This window comes from Polyodon spathula, chromosome 9, assembly GCF_017654505.1.
Source record: "Polyodon spathula isolate WHYD16114869_AA chromosome 9, ASM1765450v1, whole genome shotgun sequence".
Taxonomy (NCBI): domain Eukaryota; kingdom Metazoa; phylum Chordata; class Actinopteri; order Acipenseriformes; family Polyodontidae; genus Polyodon; species Polyodon spathula.
In genome coordinates, this window is record NC_054542.1 from 16,063,853 (window position 1) to 16,086,078 (window position 22,226).

The following is a 22,226-nucleotide window of genomic DNA, read 5'->3' on the forward strand; positions in this document are numbered from 1 at the left end:
CACTTCTTTAGGAGCACTGCAGTTTATTGTAGAGAACAGCTTGTCTGAGGTGTTCCCAACATGTGCATTGCTGTTATATAAAGATGTTAGGTTATATAGAAATAGGAGGAGTGGTGAACACTGTTGCAGCAGCAAAGGTCATTCAAAATCTAGACAAGATTCAGAACTGGGCAGGCACATGGCAAATGACATTTAATAGAGAAAAGTGTAAGGTACTGCACACAGGCAATAAATGTGCATTATAAATATCACATAGGAGCTAAAAGGTATCGACAATGTCGACCCAAGGGACTTTTTCCACCTGAAAAAAGAAACAAGGACCAGGGGTCACAAATGGAGATTAGACAAAGGGGCATTCAAAACAGAAAATAGCAGGCACTTTTTTACACAGAGAATTGTGAGGGTTTGGAACCAACTCCCCAGTAATGTTGTTGAAGTTGACACCCTGGGATCCTTCAAGAAGCTGTCTGATGAGATTCTGGGATCAATAACCTACTAAAACCAAATGAGCAAGATAGGCTGAATGGCCTCCTCTCGTTTGTAAACTTTCTTATGTTCAAAACTATGGCAGCTTTTAAAACTAGGCTGAGGAGATATTTTTATAGTATATCACATACAGGACTACTGCTATTGCTTTTTGTGCACGCAGGGGTACGATGAGTGAGGTACCCTCGATGATGTACGCTGGATGAGCCCACAGTCTGCAGCTTTACCCTGCTGGACTAACTGTCTATTTAAAGATAGACATTTAAAGAGACGTAGCATACTGTGCACATTTGCAGATCGCTACAGTGCGCGTATCCCTGGGGGTACTTCTGAAAGCCATGTACAAAATTTAAGTAAAAGAAAGTAATGATCTTGAATTTATTTTTTAACAGTATTCGATATTCTCTCTAAACCATTGTGCATAAATATTACATTTTTATTTAGCAGCTCAAAGTCAGCAGCTTTACAGTCTGACTACAGTTTCAAAATTATCATCCAGCTGTGCACATGTGGGATATCGATTGAACATGTTTAAACTGATTTATTAAGCGTGGCTGCATTTGAGTAACTGCAATAGAGGCTGGTTGAATTGTTTTGTAAATCCTGATTATCCTGTGTATTGCTTCTCAAGTATGATAGTAAGGTTAGTCCTCTGTCACAGATATAACTACATCAGAGCTTTCAGAATCATGAGAAAGTACATAACCATGACCTACATTTACCATATTTAACATGTAAAAATATATCAACCCAAAAATGTTTATTAAATATCTAGATAGTTAATTGCCTCCATTTAAAAAGGCAGCATATTCCTTAGAAGTTAGACAGAGGTACATCCATGTATCCATTACTACCAATCGACTGGATGAGATATTTGTTCTGGAGTTTTGTATCACACCCAGTTGTTTAATAGGGTAAAACATTCAACAAAGGCATTACCCCACAGGGTTTAAATTATTTTCTTAGGTCAGTGTGTGCTGTGGATGCTTTTAAATCTTTTTCAGTTTTTAATACCTTCATATTAAAAATATTGTGTTGCTTTTGTATTATTATTTTGCAATTTTGTTGTTTAATCACGTAAACTAATTGAAAAAGGCCACATTGTAATAAATCAAGTAAATAAATACAATCTATGAATGAGAAGAGCAGCAAGATCAGTTACTGGAAGATGATGAGTCTGCTACCTCTAATAGATGGAGTTCCTGGACACAGTTGTGGAGCAGCTCCAGGGCACGCTGGGTGACCTCCCAGGGGCGCTGCAGGAAGAGGAGCAGGGTGCACTGCCGCGAGAACAAGTAGCTGCGCATGTCCAGCAAGGTGGCCTTGCTTTTCTGGATCAGGTCCCTCTTCTCCATATCGATAGGCTTGCGAAGCAATAGACCATTCCAGCTGTGCACCGGCTGGCAGAAAGAAGTCAGCCAGTTGGCTCCATCTTGAAAAACAACGAAATGACAAAAAGTCATTAATACAGCATATTTTATCTAGCACTCTGTGAGGTAGGTAACATACTTAAAAGCACATCTGTAATGGACCAGTCAATCCCCAAAAAGCCTTTTTTTGTGTTTCAATAATTTATAGTACTGGAAATTAGACAAGAGAAAAAAATAAAGTATGAGAGAATAAAATTTGAACTGTGAACCTAGGGGGATGTGCAGTTGTTCCAGGGGAGGCACTCTGCCTGTCCCTGCCACTTCTTGTTTTGTTAAAGATGCAGCTCTTTGCTGGATGTCGCTGCAACATACAGACTTTTTTAGTTTAGAATGATTCAAATCAATCAATCTATTTTATATAACGCCTTTCATAGTGGACCACCATCACAAACCGCTTTACAAGACAGTGAGGAACAATGCATAATACATTAAATACAAACAGTAAAAACTCTATGAACGCCCCAGCCATTCCACACAGTGCCCCATCCCAGGCTGGATGTGTCCGTGGTGACGACCTCCCTTCTGATGACACTGCCCAGGTATAGATGGGCTGGCGGTTTCCACCAAGAGTGCCTGTAGGCAGTGGTAATACACTGTCAATTGGCGATCGCGGTTTAACGCAGGCTGAAACACCCTGCTGTTGAACCAGGTTTGCAGAAGGAGTATGCGCAGGAGACCCAATGAAAGGGTTTGGGAAGCTACTGCCATCAAGCCCAGAAGTTTCTGGAATGTCACTACTTTGAGCTCTCTGTTGAGCTGAAAGAGCTCCAAACAGGGAGTTATTCTGTGTACTTTGCTGCCCGACAGAGTGGCTAGCACGGACCTAGAGTTCAAGCATACTCCTAGGAAGAAGGCTACCTGGGAAGGCGCAAGCTGGCTCTTCGCATGATTCAGCATAAGGTCCAGCCGTTGAAGGGGTTTTACCAAAACATCTAGGGTTTTTATCACAAAATCTTTCTATATCACCATCAAAACTACATTCATATCCAAGTGCAATCAAAATACTTAAACACATATATAAGAGTAGATTGTCTTATATTGTAGTAATTTGTTTTCAATGAATAATCAAGTATTATACTAAGTATGTCCAAGACAAATTAACCTTATGTTTTGTTATAATTAAGATTCTAAATATCTTTAACATTCAATAATGCATTCATATTCTATCATATAATTCAACAGAAGTTAATATTACTATATACTCAATTTAAACAGAATTAAATCATACAATCTATTTATGCACCATAGAAATTCATAAGTTGTTTAGTTACCAGTCCTTATACGTGAAGAAAGTTGAAACAGTCTTGCAATGAAGAATTTTGTAGCTTTATCAGCTTGGTTAAAACATTTCCAGTTTAGAAACTTGATCTTCAGTTTGTAGTCCTCTTCACTCAGGGTTGTTAATGAATTGTTTTTTTCTTCAGGACTCCATATCCCATAATGCAACTGAACCACACACCAAGGGGTTTCCTCTTCTTGTTACAGACTACAGCAGCTGTGTTTTAGTTTTCGTTCCTTGAAATTAGAATGTTGAGAGTTGTTGAGTCTTCAGCGATTCAGTCCAATAGTACACACTTCAGAACATAAAAACATAAGTAAGTTAACAAACAAAAAGAGGCCATTCGGCCCATCTTGCTCGTTTGGTTGTTAGTAGCTTATTGATCCCAGAATCTCATCAAGCAGCTTCTTGAAGGATCCCAGGGTGTCAGCTTCAACAACATTACTGGGGAGTTGGTTCCAGAGTCCCACAATACTCTGTGTACAAATGTGCCTCCTATTTTCGGTTCTGAATGCCCCTTTGTCTAATCTCCATTTGTGACCCCTTGTCATGGTTTATTTTTTCAGGTCGAAAAAGTCCTGTCGGTCGACACTGTCAATAGCTTTTAGAATTTTGAATGTTTGAATCAGTTCGCCACGTAGTCTTCTTTGTTCAAGACTGAATCGATTAAATTATTTTAGCCTGTCTGCATATGACATGCCTTTTAAACCAGGAATAATTCTGGTCGCTCTTCTTTGCACTCTTTCTAGAGCAGCAATATCCTTTTTTAGTGAGGTGACCAGAACTGAAGACAATATTCAAGATGAGGTCTTAATAATACATTGTACAGTTTTAACATTACTTCCCTTGATTTAAATTTAACTTTTCACAATGACTCAGAGCATCTTGTTGGCCTTTTTTATAGTTTCCACACATTGTCTAGATGAAGACATTTCCGAGTCAACAAAAACTCCTTGGTCTTTTTCATAGATTCCTTCTTTAATTTAAGCATCTCCCATATGATATTCATAATGAACCTTTTTATTTCCTGCGTGCAGTACCTTACACTTTTCTCTATTAAATGCCATTTGCCACGTGTCTGCCCAGTTCTGAATCTTGTCTACATCATTTTGAATGACCTTTGCTGCTCATTGTTTGCCACTCCTCCTATTTCTGTGTCATCTGCAAATTTAACAAGTTTGCTTACTATACCAGAATCTAAATCTTAATATAGATTAGGAATAGCAGAGGTCTTAATACTGACCCCTGTGGTACTCCACTGGTTACCACACTCCATTCTGAGGTTTCTCCTCTAATCAGTACTTTCTGTTTTCTACATGTTAACCACTCCCTAATCCATGTACATCTGTTTCCTTGAATCCCTACTGCGTTCAGTTTGATAATTAATCTTTTATGTGGGACTTTGTCAAAAGCTTTATGGAAATCTAAATAAACCATGTCATATGCTTTGCAATTATCCATTATCGATGTTGCATCCTCAGAAAAATCAAGCAAGTTAGTTAGTTGGTTGTCATACCTGAGTTGTTGTCCTTGTTTTGATGTGGTCTCCCTTCTGTTTTTTTGTTGATTTCTCCCACCTTCTTTTCTAGTTTAAATGTTTCTGAACCTGCTCGAGGATTTTTTACCACAGTTTTGGTCTTGTCTTTTAATTTCCTTCCCAGTTCTCAGAATTTGTTTGGCAGGGATTTTGCTCTGTCTCTTCCAATTTTGTTTGTACCGATGTGGACGACTACTACTGAGTCATCTGTTCGTTCTAGGAGCCTGTCCATGTTCTCAGTGATGTGCGTGACAGAGGCTCCTGGAAGGCAGTACACTGTTGTAGTAAGGGGGTCCAAACTGAAAACTAAATTTGCTGTGTTTCTCAATATGGAGTCCCCAACAATCATGACCTCCCTTCTTTTCGCTGTCTGGTCACCACCGTTAATAGGGTCATGGATGTTGTTTCTTTCGTGTTTCTTGATGCTGGTTTTCTTAATTATGAAGTGGGTCAAATTAGTTTGACGTTTTGATTTCTGGCAGTTGTGTTTGACTACGTTTCTTTTTTCCCCTGTCTCTACCTATCTGGATCCAGCTGTTTCGACCTTCTATCTCGCTAGTGACTTTCTGTCTGTTGGGGGTGCAAACTTCCAAGAATTTTCGGGTGTGTCAGCTCCTCCAGCTCCTGTAGCGCTCTCATTTCTTGCACTTAGATGTATCTGTGTTGCTTTTCCAAGAGTAGTGTTGTCTTTTTAGAGAGGAGAGTGTGTTAAGATCTTTTTATTGAGAGATTTCTTGAGAGAGATTCTATGATGCAAGCATTTTTATAACATTTGAGAATACGTGGTATTATTCTCTTTCAACTGGTCGATTCTACTAGTCATTCCATTGGTAAATTCTCCATTAGGTATTTTTATTGGCTGCTTTGAATGTAATCAGATGACATCATAACTTCAACAAATACCTCCCCCTCTTCACTTGAACAAAAGATGATAAATCCCAGAAAATGCACTCAGTTAAAAATACTCTTTTGTGAAATAACTTTTCCTACGTTATTAATTTTTACTTGATAATTACATTTCTATGTCCCTTATGTATTTCCACACAATGCAAAATAAATCCTACAGGTCACATGATTACCATTCTAATAAATTAATTTAATTAATGAGGGGGTGCTGAAAGCCATTCAACAAAACTGTAATCGCTGTATATGATGGAAGCCATGCAAAGCCAGGGGGTGATACTGCATCCCCAGCACCCATTGTTCCAGCGCCCTTGCCTGTGGCCAATCTGCGTTCGCCGCCCAATGGGGCCCCAAGGGAACAGGCGGGGCCGGTGGCACTGAATGTGTTTTTTAAATGTATAATCTCCATTGTAATGCCTACAAGATGACTGTGTTTAAGAAACTGAAGCAGGATGGACAACTGTGCTGTACTTCTGGTCAATTTCATAAAATCGTATGAAGGAATTATGTCAAAATTGAAAATATGTCAGTTATAAGAAAACCAGTGATTGGTAAATGCAAGCCAATGTATCTAGGGTCAGGAAGGTCTTTTTAAAGAAAATAAATAAACATTTATTTTTGTTAATACATCGTTTTTTCCTACAAGGACTCAAACTTTTTACAAACTTTCAGAAGTGTGTCAGATGCGTTCCATTAACGGGAAGTAAAGCATGGGAAAAAAAATATTTTTTAAAGAATATAAAATATTTTTATATTCTTTACGTTCAATTCAATTTTTTATACATGCAATAAAAAAATCCCATTAAAAATCACAACACAATTAACATAATCATGCTTCTTTCACCTAGGAAAATGTGAGAACAATGAAGTAAAGGTAATGCATATCAGATAAGATTTACTGGAATTATTTTGTATATGTACGCACTTAATTTATTAATTTTTCAGTTGTTAAATGTTTTCATCCATTCATTTGATCAAAAAGCAATGTAGAAAATAGAACATTACCTCCAGCACCAAAATTAACGACGTATTGTGTAAACAGAGCATCCAATTCATCATACTGCACCAGGGCATCTTCAAATTGTTGCAGCATCTCAAACACAAACGCTAGCTCTTCCTTAAAAAAAGAAATAGCCAACAAAATATTTGCTCATTTAACCTACAGACAGCCATCAGGTACATTAAGAACACACTCAGTAAAATGGTGTCACTCTGACCTATAGCCACAGCGTTGTGTATACATTGGTTATGAAGACTGCTCTGCCAACCAAGTCAGTACCATGAAGTATTTCACCATGATGTACAGTCACAGAAAGTGGAATAACTTATCAATTATCATTTCCAGTCAGAAGCTAAATATATTGCAAAAGAGTGCACCGTAAATTCTGATATCCTGAAGATCTGGACCTATGCAAAGTGTATATAAGTTTTCAACACAATTGTATGAGTACTTCTTTAAAAAATACAGTAACTATGTAAGTTATACAGTAACTGTGTATTCATCTGCATGGGGTGATGAAAGGGTTCTCTTCAAAAGAAACACATGCATCACAAAATAGTTTAACTCATTGGTTAAGTGACACTACCTGACACTAATTTGTTTATTGCTGGAGCTATACAACTAAAACAAATTTTGTCCGTTCAGAAAATGTGTTTTGTGTAAATATATTAAGCAACAGTGAGACTACTGGAAAATTGCTGTTGAATCTTGATTCAGTGTAAACGAGCAGGGTGTAAACATTTCTATTGCACCTGGACCATGAAGTATTCACAGAAGCTCCAGCCTGGCTCAGTCCGTTTTTCCCGCAGTGTTCGCATGTCATCTTCAAATTTGCCCAGGTTCTTAGTAAAGGACATGAGTAGCAGCGTCCTGAGTTTTGTTAGGAATGCACTCCAGGATTCCTGAGAGCGGGAAGAGTCTTTCAAAGGATCAGATAGAACCACACATCTATGGAAGATTAAAACATAAAATAGGGGGTAAACGAAATTAAATTAACTTTGTGAATGAGCATTTCTTCATTACTCTGAAGGAAAAAATTGCCAAACTCTATTATTGTGAACACTCTGATATAACTAACATTTCTCCAGGTCCCACAGGGATTTAATTATATATTGTGACAAGGCAGAAGCCCTGCATGGGTAGAACATTTTTGTTGAAACTGAATCAGAGGGCACATGCTATAAAAGGGTAGCCAAATCCCTTGTTTGGGGAGAGGGAGTTTTAGGAGAGGAGACAGAATGTTTGAGGAGGTGATTGTTTTCAGTACTTTTGGAAAAAGGTCTGTCTGAGTGCTTTCTTGTTTTCTTTTGCATGTGTACCTCCAAAACAAAATGTCCTCGTTGGGTAGAGAAGTACATTGTTTAGTTAGTGCCTACCACGGCAAGGGTTTTTGTTTGTTTAGATTTTCTGAGTGAAAGTATTATTTTTGTTCCTTCTGGAACTGTGCATTGAGTGTGTTAAAATAAACGTGCATGATAGCGCTTTATTCTACCTCTGGTGTCATCTATCTGCCTCCACCTGCACACATTGGTCCCTGGATGGTGGAGGTAGGGCAGAGGCTTCCTTTAAGTAGGGGCCAAGGTGGGCAGGTGGAGGTGGAAGTAACAACCATAATACTTTCACTCAGGAAATTTCATAAAAAGAAATTTGCGTTGAATTGCAGGCACCTCGCAGAATAAAATTTGGGTTTCATAAACCTTTTGTAGGCTGCACCATTGACGATTTTCACTGAAACGTGCAACAGTCAGACAGTAACCGCAAGTAACATCCTATCCTGGTTTAGGACAAACCACGCTGCTCACAAAACTAGATGTCCGTCAATATGGTAGATAAATCAGAAGGAAAAGAGTATTTAGGGACCAGTCTGATGTGTATACAGAATTAGTATCAAAGTACCAATGCCGAGAAAGGAGAGAACTAATCTTCAGGTGGTCAAATGTATTTTTAGATTTAAACAGAAAAAAATTAATGGATTTTATGAATCAGTTTTAACTTAAAGATATCTGAAACACAAACTTTAAAAATAAGTTTTTTAAACCATTAAAAAGGCCTTTTAATTTACAAAAATCTGCTCTTTTTTAATGCACAAAAATCAACTTATTATTAACCCAGAAGTCCATCTTGGATTTACTGTGCATGCTGAACTAACTTTGACTTTCTATCGTAAAAATATAAATATATACACACTGCTGTGCAAAAGTCTTAGACGTTGCATTTTTCTACTCTGATGCATTATCAGCATCAACAATTTACTCTACTAGTGTTTTCTACTGTTATACAACCTTGACTTGCATAAAGAAGGAAAAAACATTGAGTGAAACAGCTTGCATCATTCAATTTTTGGTATCCGAAGCACAATCAACAAGAGAAACATCATTTGTAACTGTCAAGACCCAAAAAGCTGTCTAACAAGGATGAGTAATACTTGAAAATACTATCCTTAAGGAATAGAAAGAAGACAAGCGTTGAACTGACAACAGAATTGCCAAAAGGCACAGGTGTTGTTGTCCATCAAATCAACAGCATGAAGGTCACTCTTAAAATCAGGACTTAAGGATATGTTGCAGTACGAATACCCCTGTTAAGAAAGGGGATTCAGACTAAAAGGCTCAAACTTGCACAAGAACACAGAAATTGGACTTTGGAACAATGGTCAAAGGTGCTTTGGACTGTTGATGCTTTGGACTTTAGAGCGAGACAGAATCTCATGAAATGCCTTGATTAAACAGTGCCCAACTTGTTGGAAATGTTTTGTAGCGATTTTTATATAGATTGCACATATTACATATTTTTTGTTGCGACTCTTATTTGCAATATAAAAAACGAGAACCAAAACGCTGACTTCTTTCCCTTCATTTTACAATGGCATTTCAACATTTGTTTTATGTGAAATGTTTAAAAGTTACATTTAAGTTTTTGTTTGCTTGTTCAACTACAAAAAGACCCAAGTAAACCTCATGTTATTACATTATAAGGGGGTACAGTCATGGCTCCCATTTGCCCCATAATGACATTCCACTAACACTAGTATTCCCATGATAAAGCAGAACATTGGAAAAAATCTTTTGTAGGAAAAGTTTTGCTATTGGGAATATCTATCTATCTATCTATCTATCTATCTATCTATCTATCTATCTATCTATCTATCTATCTATCTATCTATCTATCTATCTATCTATCTATCTATCTATCTATCTATCTATCTATCTATCTATCTATCTATCTATCTATCTATCTATCTATCTATCTATCTATCTATCTATCTATCTATCTATCTATCTATCTATCTATCAAAAGGGATGCACCGAATCCTGGATTCTTAGAATCCTATATCCGCCCAGACGCACATTCAATATGTGCAGTTAAATAAAAGACACGAATCTGGTTTATTTATAACAAGAACACGTTTGAAGAACTCTGTCGCAGTTATTAACTCCCTAAATTACTGGTGGCGCACGCACTAAACACGTCACGCAGCTACTGAATGCAAACATACCCGTACGCAACACATTCACATCACACTTTTCATGGAGTCATAGTTATGCAGTAAACCTGTACTTTATAGTAACAGCAAACTGTTGTAGACTTTTGTGCTTTGTTTGTCAACATGTTATAACTTTTTTTTTTTTTTTTTTTTTTTTAAATCAGCGCACAGAAATATATATATATATTTTGTAACTTTACAACTGTCAGATGCGCAAGACGCTGTTGAACAATATGCTTTAGTAAATTACATTTTACGTTATTGTAACGTGCCAAGTTATTGTAACAAGTTGAACCGTTTGGGAACTGTTGTGTTTCATTAAAATATATATGTTTTACTATTTCGTAGCCTATTTGATGTGTTTTACACACCAGGTGCATTTAAATCAATGTGGGTTTTATTTTGCAGGGAGATTCAGGTCACTCATCACGGTACTTTTCCCTCATAGCTGTCAGATCAGGTGACACGGGTTGAAACGTCATTAAAGAAAATAGTGGGTTATTATGGTAAGGATGTAGCTCTCCTTTCTTGTAAAGGTAAAGTAAATGATTTTGTATTTTGACATTTCTGTTGTGTGGGGGAAAGGCTAGCGGTAAACTGTGTAAGTTTCAAACGGAAATCTTATTCAGGTATATATTTCCATTCGCACATTCAAAATCTTAACACGTTTATTTGAATGAGTATTGCACGTACTAGTTTTAGATGTTTACATTCACGTATTCTACATCATATATATCATATTCTATATCAAAATAATTAAAGGCAACTGCAGGACAAGTAATACTTTTTTAAAGCATGTATACGTGTTTTGTTATGGTTTTGCATTTAAATGGTTTAAAAAACAAATAAATTAAAAGGCATTCATGGGACTTGGTTTGACCCACGGCCTGCACTATTATAATCATTGAAAGGCAAGAGAGAACCTGATCGTTAATTATTTATTTATTTATTTTATTGTTTTGGTTTAATATAATATAGCAAGCTAATGTTCCGACTGAAGTAGGCCACTATATTTTTTCATTAAAAAGTTGTCGTTGTTTGTTGAAATTAATCAGCTTTCATATTTTGTTGTGTACTACTCATTTGATCAAACCAAGTAGTGTAAGAAATTGCTTGTGTCGTTCATGACGTTTTTCAAATCAAGTCGGCTAAGCTTATTTGTGTATAAAAAACGACAATGGAGTTGAGCCACTGTCATCTTACTTAAGGCACTCAAGCTGAAATCGTAAAGTAAGCTACAATCTAGCGTGTCCCTTGTTAGTAGCTGCCAGTCTGATTTTCATTCAACAGTTTCCATCAGTTTTCTTGACAGTTTTTGGGGACTCGGTATTCAGTTTGGTATTCGGTGCATCCCTAATATTTTAATGTTTTTAACTGTTGAAACTCAAAGTTAGAGCAGCGTGCACAGTAAATTGATTTCCAGTTAAATTAGGTGATTTTGTTCATTAAAGGGTTTTTTAATGGTTTAAAAAAAAATGTTTGTTTCAGAGATCTTTAAGTTTAACGGATTAATACAATCAACTTTTCAGTTTAAATCTAAAAATACGTTTGACCACCCTGCTACTAATGGTAGGTTTTTCTCCTCCTCTCTCTACTACTTTTACAGCAGGGGGTAGATCTCTGAGGTGCCCATATTATTTTTGGCTTTTTTGACTATTTCTGACATATTTACTTTAAATGACATTTTGTTACAAATAAAACTGTTGGTGTGATTATTATTATTATTATTATTATTATTATTATTATTATTATTATTATTATTATTATTATTATTATTATTATTTATGTACACAGACGTTATGCAGGGTGACCCACTGAATGTAAAACAAACAATGTCAAAAATAGGTCTTTATACAGTTGGGTTTTTACTGGAGCAATCTAGCTAAAGTACTTTGCTCAAGGGTAGAGCAGCAGTGTCCCCCACCTGGGACTGAACCCATAACCTTCTAATCAGGAGCCCAAAGCCCTAACCACTACTTCCCATGATGCGGTTACAAACATTCTAAGGCTCTAAAGCTCAGCCAATCAGACACTGACACTGTAAAACTGAAAACAATATGAACTGTTTCATGTCTACCTTACAAAGGCATTTTAATTAGTTATTACCTATTTATTATTACCAAACCTCAGCTAAAGTTGCACTGCAAAAACTAAATAGATAATAATGGAAATACAGCAAGTTATGTACAGTAACATCCAAACAGTTTGGATATGCCAATGATATAAACAATGAATATACCTGAATCTACAGAATATGGAGCATCTCGAAAGGAATATTTTATCAAGTATAACTGACAGTTTCCAAGATACAGTCAATCAAGTAATCATTAATTGTTTAGGCTAACCAATCAGAGGCCACTACATACAGTAAATAGGTTAATTAAGAGTTTTTTAGATTATTAACCTTAATTGAACTTCATAATAATGAGGCATTTCTACCTGTCACTCTGTTTATTGCAAAAGTCATTCCTTATTTTATCCACTATAGATGTCCGGGGAAGAATGTTGGTTTTATTCTTCTTTTTGGTATCACTCTCCACCACCACAATCAGCCAGTCAACTGTGTTGTACGTCTTTAACAAATTCTGCCATCCGACGATGTCCTCCTTCACTGTTGCCTTGTAAATCTCTGTATCCTAGGAAACAAAAGAGGCAATTTAGTGAGGGACAACTCTTCAATATAATATGCACCTGACAGGAAAACATTTTTTTTTTATCAGAGGCTCACTTTGCCAATTATGTACCAGGTGCTCACCTGCTGTACCACAGCAAGTGCAATGTGAGGCACACAAGCGAGGTTACAATACTGTTTGCAGTACTGTATTCAAACTGATAGATACATGCAGTATCGCAATTAAATCTATTGATTCAACTTCTTGACCAATGTTGGCACCGAGGGATGTCATCGTATACCAGTTTACATTTTCACCGTTTTGTTACCATGACCATTTTTCCAAGGTTATCGAGTTCACGGTTTACTGGGATATGCTAAAGTAGTTTACATGACTGGCCCCTACTGGCTCCTAACTGGTACTTGCTGCTTTATTTGGTACTTGATAAAAATAAAAATATAAAGTCAAATGGCAGTGAAGTCTGTAAAAATGTGACACCACTCTTTTTCATTTTACAAAAATGCATTTTTCTGAACACAGTACCAAAGATGAGCGCTTCACATAGTACAGAGTAGTCAGGTGCAATTATAACACATGGATTTCCTTTTTAGGTACTCCTGGCAAACAATAAAAAAACAATAAAAAAAAAAATTAGACTGAAGATTCTACTGGTGCCAAGTTTTTGTTGTTTATTTGGACAATGGACCAAAAAAATACAGCCATTACTGTAAAGAAAATACAACTTTTTCATAAAATTTATTATGCCTGCATCGCATTTAGTCCCTAAAATGCTAATGTTTGGTATAAGAATGTAGAAACTTTTAAGATGTTGGATGTGCCTGTGCCTACGTGGAAACATTTTTATTGGTTTTGGGGGGTTTACATGCTCTAGACCAGTGGTGCACAACTCAGGCCATGGAGGGTCGGTGTCCCTCCTGGCTTTTGTTCTAACCATACCCTAAATTAGTTAATTGAACCAATTAAGCTTCTAATAGGGTCCAATAAACTACTTTAGGGTGCAGTTGGAATAAAAACCTGCAGGCCCTCCAAGACCAAGTTTTGCACCACTGCTCTAAACAGATATCAGGCCACTTTGAATTTTCCATTTTGAAAAACGCAGCCCACGGTCCACTGCACCCACCCTGATTTCAAATGGCCACTGCTCCAAAGAATAAGATAAGTATATATAAGTGTGTACTGCACAAGATAAGGATTTTATAAATGGGTAACATGACCTTGTGTGTCAATGGGTGTTACTCATAACACTGTGTAACAATTTTTTTTTTTTTTTTTTTTTGTTCCTGGGTAGTAAGTGTTATTTCCTAATTGCTTAAGCCTCAAAAGTATAGAAAATGGCTATTATTCCCCACAAACTTTGCTTTTGTGACCAGGACAGTGATATTTAAAAATATCACTATTTCCAATGTGAAAATGGGCAAATATGTGTCTTTTTGTTCACATAAAGTCAGAAAAAAACAACATATGAATCCAAATTAACTTGTATTTATACTATTTACAGTATAATCGTAAATCTCGAAAAACTACTCACTTCTAAATCTTTTGTAATCATTTTTGTATTACTTTAGTATAAATACATGTTAATTTGGATTCATATGTTGTTGTTGGACAATATGTTGATTTGGATTCAATTGTGTTACATAGTGTAATCCTCCTGCAATTTGAGGTAATATCACTGCATATCGTAAGTCACTTTTTTCCCCTTATATTTGGACCTGTAAATATAACAGCTGTTCCACTGTTAAAAATACAGTGTTTCTGGATTACCATGAGTGTCCTGAATTCAGAAATACCAAATATGTGCACCTTTCTATAACTTGAAAGGCATTTATATGTCCTGGACTGAGACTAAGTCATTTTGAACTTTCCGCTTCCATAGGGTAATGTTGCTGCATGACAACAAATGACTTTTAGTGCCTTTTGTTACACTTGTTACTGGTCATGGTGGTTTGTTCTGCGGTTTAGTTGTTCTAGTACTCATGTACCGTGTGGTACCTTTCAAAACACTCCCCCAAACAGAGGCCTGGCTGAGAGGGACAGTGCGGACAGTAGTACCGTGTATCCCTCCGCATGCCCTTGCGGGAACACACACAGCACTTTTTTGTGGTCTTGCTTGACTTCCAGATGGTGGCAACATCTGTATAAATGATGTTCTGTAAGTCTAGCCACTGTCTCTAATCTTACTGTTTCTAGCATTTCTTGGCTGGTAAACATGAGCCTAGAAATGATAGAAGTCTGAAAGGCTAGAAAAGTAAGCTTGTTTTCTGGAGCCGTACAGTACACAACATGGATGTTGTGTAACAAAATCTGGACCATGTACAATGTACAAATCCTTGCAGCATTCGGTCCGACTTATTCACACCGCCCAAGTGTCTATTGTCGTCCAGCACACACTCAAGATTATTTGTGAGAATGTCCCTACCTTGCACAGGAATTACCACCATGGCCTTATTGTGAATGGTGGTAAGGAAGTACACATCTTTTTTTAACTGTATATTTTCTTGCCAGCAATTCCTCACCGCGCTGGTTTAGCCCCGCCTCTGTTTCTTGGATACCAACTGACGGGGAAATTGTCCTCATATTGTGCCATGTATTGCTGGGTATACAAATTGGTTTGGATAACCAAATACTCAAAAAAGTCATCAGTGATGAACAACTGGAAGAAGTCAATTGGGCTCAATCCAGTCGTGTTCACCCTGGTACTTGGTGTGCCAGAAAATGGTGGAATTTGAGGCTGGATGTTGTTAGGGGGTGTCCAATCGTAGAGTGGCTGAAATCCACCACCCCTTGGTCCAGGACCTACTGTACCCAGTACGGGAATGGGCTCAGGCTCAATATCCATTGGCTCCTCTTCCTCACTCTCTGAGCCTGACTCCATTAGTAGGTCAGTAGCAGCCTTTGCACTGAGCTGCTTTCTTGCTATTTTACAGAGTAAAAAAGTTTTTCACAAAAAAAAAAAAGAAGTGGAAAAAATATCAAAATGCAGAATAGGAAAAAGAATCTGATCTGAAATATACAATGCTGTCACAGTAGAAAACTGATAATACAATTATATCCTATTATGTCGTGAAGGAGAGGAGATTTTTAATTTTTTTTTTTTTTTAAACAAATAATTTTTTTGAAGCCAGTACCCATCACAAATGACAGTACTATATATATTTTTTATAATAAAGTTTTTATTATTATTATTATTATTAAAATTATGGAGCAAAGAAAAATAAATTAAAACTAATAACTATATGTTGTATATAAATCAAAATGATTTTATGAACCAGGGATATGAGAAAAAATAAATCAGATTTTAGTAGAAAATGAAAAACCACCCTTCCCTAAAAACAAATCATTGTCCAATCAAAGAGATAAGGAGGTGAAAAAATACTGTATAGCCTAACAATAAATCCAATAAATTTTAATCAAAATAGTTATTTAAAAAAAGAAAAGGAACAATTCAAGTGATCCGGAAACAAAATCTGAAGTTAAAAAAATAAATAAATAAATAAATAAAATAAAAAAATATAAAGTAATAGATAAATAGAGGGAATACAAAAATAATACTTAGAAAAATGTCAAATAGATGCAAATGTAAAATAGACTAGTTTCTCGCCAACACCAACTAAGCCAGACACAAGAAGTCTGAGATACAAGTATCTTACTCTACCGTCATATAAACAAAACAAGATGTAGTCAACTACAGTAGGCAGATGTTACTGCTAATTTCATGAAACACAGGTCGATAAAACAGCTACTAATCAAAGGTAAACTTTTTTATTTATTATCAATCCACATTGAAAAGAAAACAAAAGTTACGCATAGACTTTAAAAAAAAATTCACTCAATGTTTCACAGTACAAGCCAACCACAGGGCACCGGTTCTGTTGAAATAGGCTGTTCATTACATTTAGCAACTTCATCACATCAAAGACAATTTAACTGTAATATAATGACATCCAAGCCACCGACCTAATATATTATGTAATAACACCTCAATGTAAAAAAACGGCATTCCAGATTTTTATTATTCCCCCCCCCCCCCCCCCCCATGTATTTAACATGGGGGGGGAAAAATAACAGACTGAAAGCCACCAGGGAGATATAAGGTCAGAACAGCTGGGTTCAGGTAGGCAGAAGCAGGGAAAAAAAGAAACTTCGTCAAACACAACCACCAGAAATCAAAACAACCAACAGATTTGAGTCACTTTAGAATTTTGATGAGCAGAACCAACAACAAGAGAATGAAAGGAACAACATCCAGGACCCTACTGACAGTGGTGACCAGATAGCAAAAAGGGAGGTCATGATTATTGGGGACTCCATACTGAGAAACACAGCAAGTTCAATTCGCAGTTTGGACCCCCTTACTACAACAGTGTGCTGCCTTCCGGGAGCCTCGGTCAAGCACATCACTGAAAACGTGGACAGGCTCCTAGAAAGAACAGGAGACGACCCGGTAGTAGTCGTCCACATCGGTACAAACAACATTGGAAGAGACAGACCAAAATCCCTGCAAAACAAATTCAGAGAGCTAGGAAGGAAATTAAAAGAGAAAACCAAAACTGTGGTATTTTCTGGTATACTTCCCGTACCTTGCAAAGGACCATATGGACAGCTGGAAATAATTAATCAAAACGAATGGCTGAAGACGTGGTGCACACGGGAAGGCTTCACCTATCTTGATCATTGGACCACATTCTACAACGAGGACTATCTGTATAGACGGGATGGACTGCACTTAAATAACAAGGGAACTAGTCTACTCGGAGAAAAGATCCTTGAGCAGGTTCAGAAGCATTTAAACTAGAAAGGAAGGGGGGAGAAATCAACAAAAAAACAGAAGGGAAACCGCATCAAAACAAGAACAACAACTCAGGTAAGACAACCATTAAATGTATTTATCTAAATGCTAGAAGTATCAGAAACAAAATTCTAGAACTTGAAGCTACTGCACTAACAGGTAACTATGATGTGATAGGTGTTACAGAAACGTGGTTATCTGAGAGTGATGGGGACGAATATAATATTTGTGGGTATACACTGTATAGGAAAGACAGGCAGGACAGAAGAGGAGGAGGGGTAGCGCTATACATAAGAAACAGTCTTGAAGCCCAGGTGTTAAACCTGGACAAAGAAAATAAAACCGAATCAATATGGGTCAGAATAACAGACAAAAATTCAAAGGGCATAATAATAGGAGCATGCTATAGACCGCCAGATTCAGACGGTGAGCACAATAATCTGTTATACAATGACATTAGAAATGTGTGTAGCAAAGGAGAAGCCATACTAATGGGGGATTTCAACTTCCCCCAAATAAAATGGGAAAACCCGGTGGGTAGCGCGAAGGATGAAATAGAAATGGTGGAAATGGCAAATGACTGCTTCCTAACACAATTTGTGAAGGCACCCACTAGAGGGGAGGCATGCCTTGATTTAGTCTTTTCAAATAACGAAGACAGAATAACTAAAACAGAGGTCAGAGAACCACTGGCAAACTCAGACCACAACATGGTCTCATTTGAAGTGTTTTTTAAAACCCCAAAAGTAAAGACTAAAGCTAAGGTTTACAATTTTAGAAAAGCAAACTATGAAGGTATGAAACAGAGACTAACAGAAGTAGATTGGAGTAAAATAGAGAAAACACCCACAGAAGAAGGATGGTTGTTCTTCAAAAATGTAGTACTAGAGGCGCAAAACAATTACATCCCTAAAGTAGACAAATCTAAATGTAAAACTAAATTGCCAAAATGGTTTAATAGATCAATTAAAAAAAATATTCAGCGAAAAAAGGCACTTTACAGAGCATTAAAAAAGGACCAAAAAGAAAGTACACAGAAAGAGTACACAGAACTGCAAACGCAAGTCAAAAAGGAAGTTAGAAAGGCCAAGAGAGAAATAGAAATGAACATTGCTAAGGGAGCTAAAACCAATTCCAAAATGTTTTTCCAATATTACAACAGCAAGAGAACATTCAAAGAGGAGATTAAATGTTTAAGAGATACAAATGGCAAAATCGTAGAGGAAGAAAAAAAAAATAGCAAATATGTTAAATGATTACTTTTCACAAGTTTTTACAAAGGAAGATACTGACAACATGCCCCACATGTCATCCAGTTCCTATCCAGTTTTTAAATAACTTTAGCATAACTGAGGCAGAAGTGTTAAAGGGACTAGGAGCTCTTAAAATAAACAAATCCCCTGGGCCGGATGAGATCCTCCCAGTAGTACTCAAAGAAATGAAAGAAGTAATTTACAAACCGCTAACCAAGATCATGCAGCAGTCTCTTGACACAGGGGTGGTACCGACAGACTGGAAAATTGCAAACGTAATACCGATCCACAAAAAGGGAAACAAAACTGAACCAGGTAACTACAGACCAGTAAGCCTGACTTCTATTATATGCAAACTTATGGAAACTATAATAAGATCCAAAATGGAAAATTACCTATATGGTAACAGGGTACTGGGAGACAGTCAACATGGTTTTAGGAAAGGGAGATCGTGTCTAACTAACTTGCTTGATTTTTTTGAGGATGCAACATCGATAATGGATAATTGCAAAGCATATGACATGGTTTATTTAGATTTCCAGAAAGCTTTTGACAAAGTCCCGCACAAAAGATTAATTCTCAAACTGAACGCAGTTGGGATTCAAGGAAACACATGTACATGGATTAGGGAGTGGTTAACATGTAGAAAACAGAAAGTACTGATTAGAGGAAAAACCTCAGAATGGAGTGTGGTAACCAGTGGAGTACCACAGGGATCAGTATTAGGTCCTCTGCTATTCCTAATCTACATTAATGATTTAGATTCTGGTATAGTAAGCAAACTTGTTAAATTTGCAGACGACACAAAAGTAGGAGGAGTGGCAAACACTGTTGCAGCAGCAAAGGTCATTCAAAATGATCTAGACAAGATTCAGAACTGGGCAGACACATGGCAAATGACATTTAATAGAGAAAAGTGTAAGGTACTGCACGCAGGAAATAAAAATGTACATTATAAATATCATATGGGAGATATTGAAATTGGAGAAGGAATCTATGAAAAAGACCTAGGAGTTTTTGTTGACTCAGAAATGTCTTCATCTAGACAATGTGGGGAAGCTATAAAAAAGGCTAACAAGATGCTCGGATCCATTGTGAAAAGTGTTGAATTTAAATCAAGGGAAGTAATGTTAAAACTGTACAATGCACTAGTAAGACCTCATCTTGAATATTGTGTTCAGTTCTGGTCACCTCGCTATAAAAAAGATATTGCTGCTCTAGAAAGAGTGCAAAGAAGAGCGACCAGAATTATTCCGGGCTTAAAAGGCATGTCATATGCAGACAGGCTAAAAGAATTGAATCTGTTCAGTCTTGAACAAAGAAGACTACGTGGCGACCTAATTCAAGCATTCAAAATTCTAAAAGGTATTGACAGTGTCGACCCAAGGGACTTTTTCAGCCTGAAAAAAGAAACAAGGACCAGGGGTCACAAATGGAGATTAGAAAAAGGGGCATTCAGAACAGAAAATAGGAGACACTTTTTTACACAGAGAATTGTGAGGGTCTGGAATCAACTCCCCAGTAATGTTGTTGAAGCTGACACCCTGGGATCCTTCAAGAAGCTGCTTGATGAGATTTTGGGATCAATAAGCTACTAACAACCAAACGAGCAAGATGGGCCGAATGGCCTCCTCTCGTTTGTAAACTTTCTTGTGTTCTTATGTTCTTATTTCAATTGGACGTACCACATACGTCCTTAGCACTGGGAAAGCGATTTTTTGGACGTACTAAGTACGTCCGAAGCACACAAGAGGTTAATTGGTTACCGTTTTGCATTATTTACTTAAACTATTGGAGAAGTTTATTATTATTATTATTATTATTATTATTATTATTATTATTATTATTAAATAAGAGAATTGTAAATTCTGTAATCAGTTAAGCAAATTTAACCCTTAGCAGTCCATTTATTCGGTGCATGTCAGGCGTGTCGGGTCCAATTTATTTTCACATGCGCTGTTTATTTATTTATTTTTTTTCAGAGTAAAACAGGTTTAAAAGGCACTGAATCACAAAAGGACATTGGGTCAGCAAATTAATAAAAAATTCTTATACTCAGTTAACATGTTAAAACTTCAATATAAACCCATACAGAAATAAAAGGAGATGCATTAATATGTTATAAAACAGTTTGCTTAATATTACAGGCATGATATATTTTTATCAGTTATGATGGTTCTGTTTGGAGTTGTAGCTGGATTGGGGCACTTACCCTTCAATCTGCGTAACTTCGTAATGTTCTTATTCTTAAGCTCTCCACACAGCAGAGGCGATGCGGTTTGTCTGGTGATAAAACTCTTTTTGCTGTGATACTGCTTTTCACACCTGTGGTGATGTCGTGGCAAATCCACCCCTCCCGCCATAAAATTATATTAACAAACATGAATACGCATCAAAACAACAATCTATGTGTCTGTACGAGATAAAATTAGTTACACACACATGCATATCTATGGTTTAACTATGAATAATTTACATATATGTATACACACACACACACACACACACACACACACATATATCTTTAATATTGTGTTCAGTTCTGGTCACCACGCTATAAAAAAGAAATTTCTGCTCTAGAAAGAGTGCAAAGAAGAGCAACGAGAATTATTCCGGGTTTAAAAGGCATGTCATATGCAGACAGGCTAAAAGAATTGAATCTGTTCAGTCTTGAACAAAGAAGACTATGCAGCGACCTAATTCAAGCATTGACAATGTCGACAACCAATCAGCTGGAATTTCTCTAACAGTAAAATGTATAGTACTAGTAACCAAAGGCGGCCTGAACATCGCAAGCAGCAATGCCGCTATGCAACCACTGTAATATGTCAAACAGGGCATGTGTCAAAGTCAAGCCTTTGTTACTTTTAAGTACATGCATGTTGCCTAGGCACTAGGTATTGACAATGTCGACCCAAGGGACTTTTTCGACCTGAAAAAAGAAACAAGGACCAGGGGTCACAAATGGAGATTAGACAAAGGGGCATTTAGAACAGAAAATAGGAGGCACTTTTTTACACAGAGAATTGTGAGGGTCTGGAACCAACTCCCCAGTAATGTTGTTGAAGCTGACACCCTGGGATCCTTCAAGAAGCTGCTTGATGAGATTCTGGGATCAATAAGCTACTAACAACCAAACGAGCAAGATGGGCCGAATGGCCTCCTCTCGTTTGTAAACTTTCTTATATATACATACATTATATATATATATATATATATATATATATATATATATATATATATATATATATATTACACACACACACACACACACACATATATATATATACACATATTAACAATATATACACACACACACATATACACACACACACACATATAAAGTGGCTTGCAAAAGTATTCAAACCCCTGACTAATTCTCTCATATTACCGAATTCAAATGGTACATTGAAATTTCGTTCTGTTTGATAT

General features: G+C 36.8%; 1 protein-coding gene across 1 annotated transcript in view; it reads right to left on the bottom strand.

Moving 5' to 3' along the window:
- LOC121320430 (trafficking protein particle complex subunit 10-like) overlaps nucleotides 1-22,226 on the bottom strand; it is a 130,637-nt gene that overhangs the window by 85,624 nt on the left and 22,787 nt on the right. The window contains exons 4-7 of the mRNA XM_041258759.1: nucleotides 12,559-12,755; nucleotides 7,388-7,583; nucleotides 6,641-6,752; nucleotides 1,671-1,918 (exon numbers count right to left, since the gene is read on the bottom strand). Of these exons, the coding sequence (XP_041114693.1) occupies nucleotides 1,671-1,918; nucleotides 6,641-6,752; nucleotides 7,388-7,583; nucleotides 12,559-12,755 (753 nt within the window). The remainder of the gene's footprint in view (nucleotides 1-1,670; nucleotides 1,919-6,640; nucleotides 6,753-7,387; nucleotides 7,584-12,558; nucleotides 12,756-22,226) is intronic.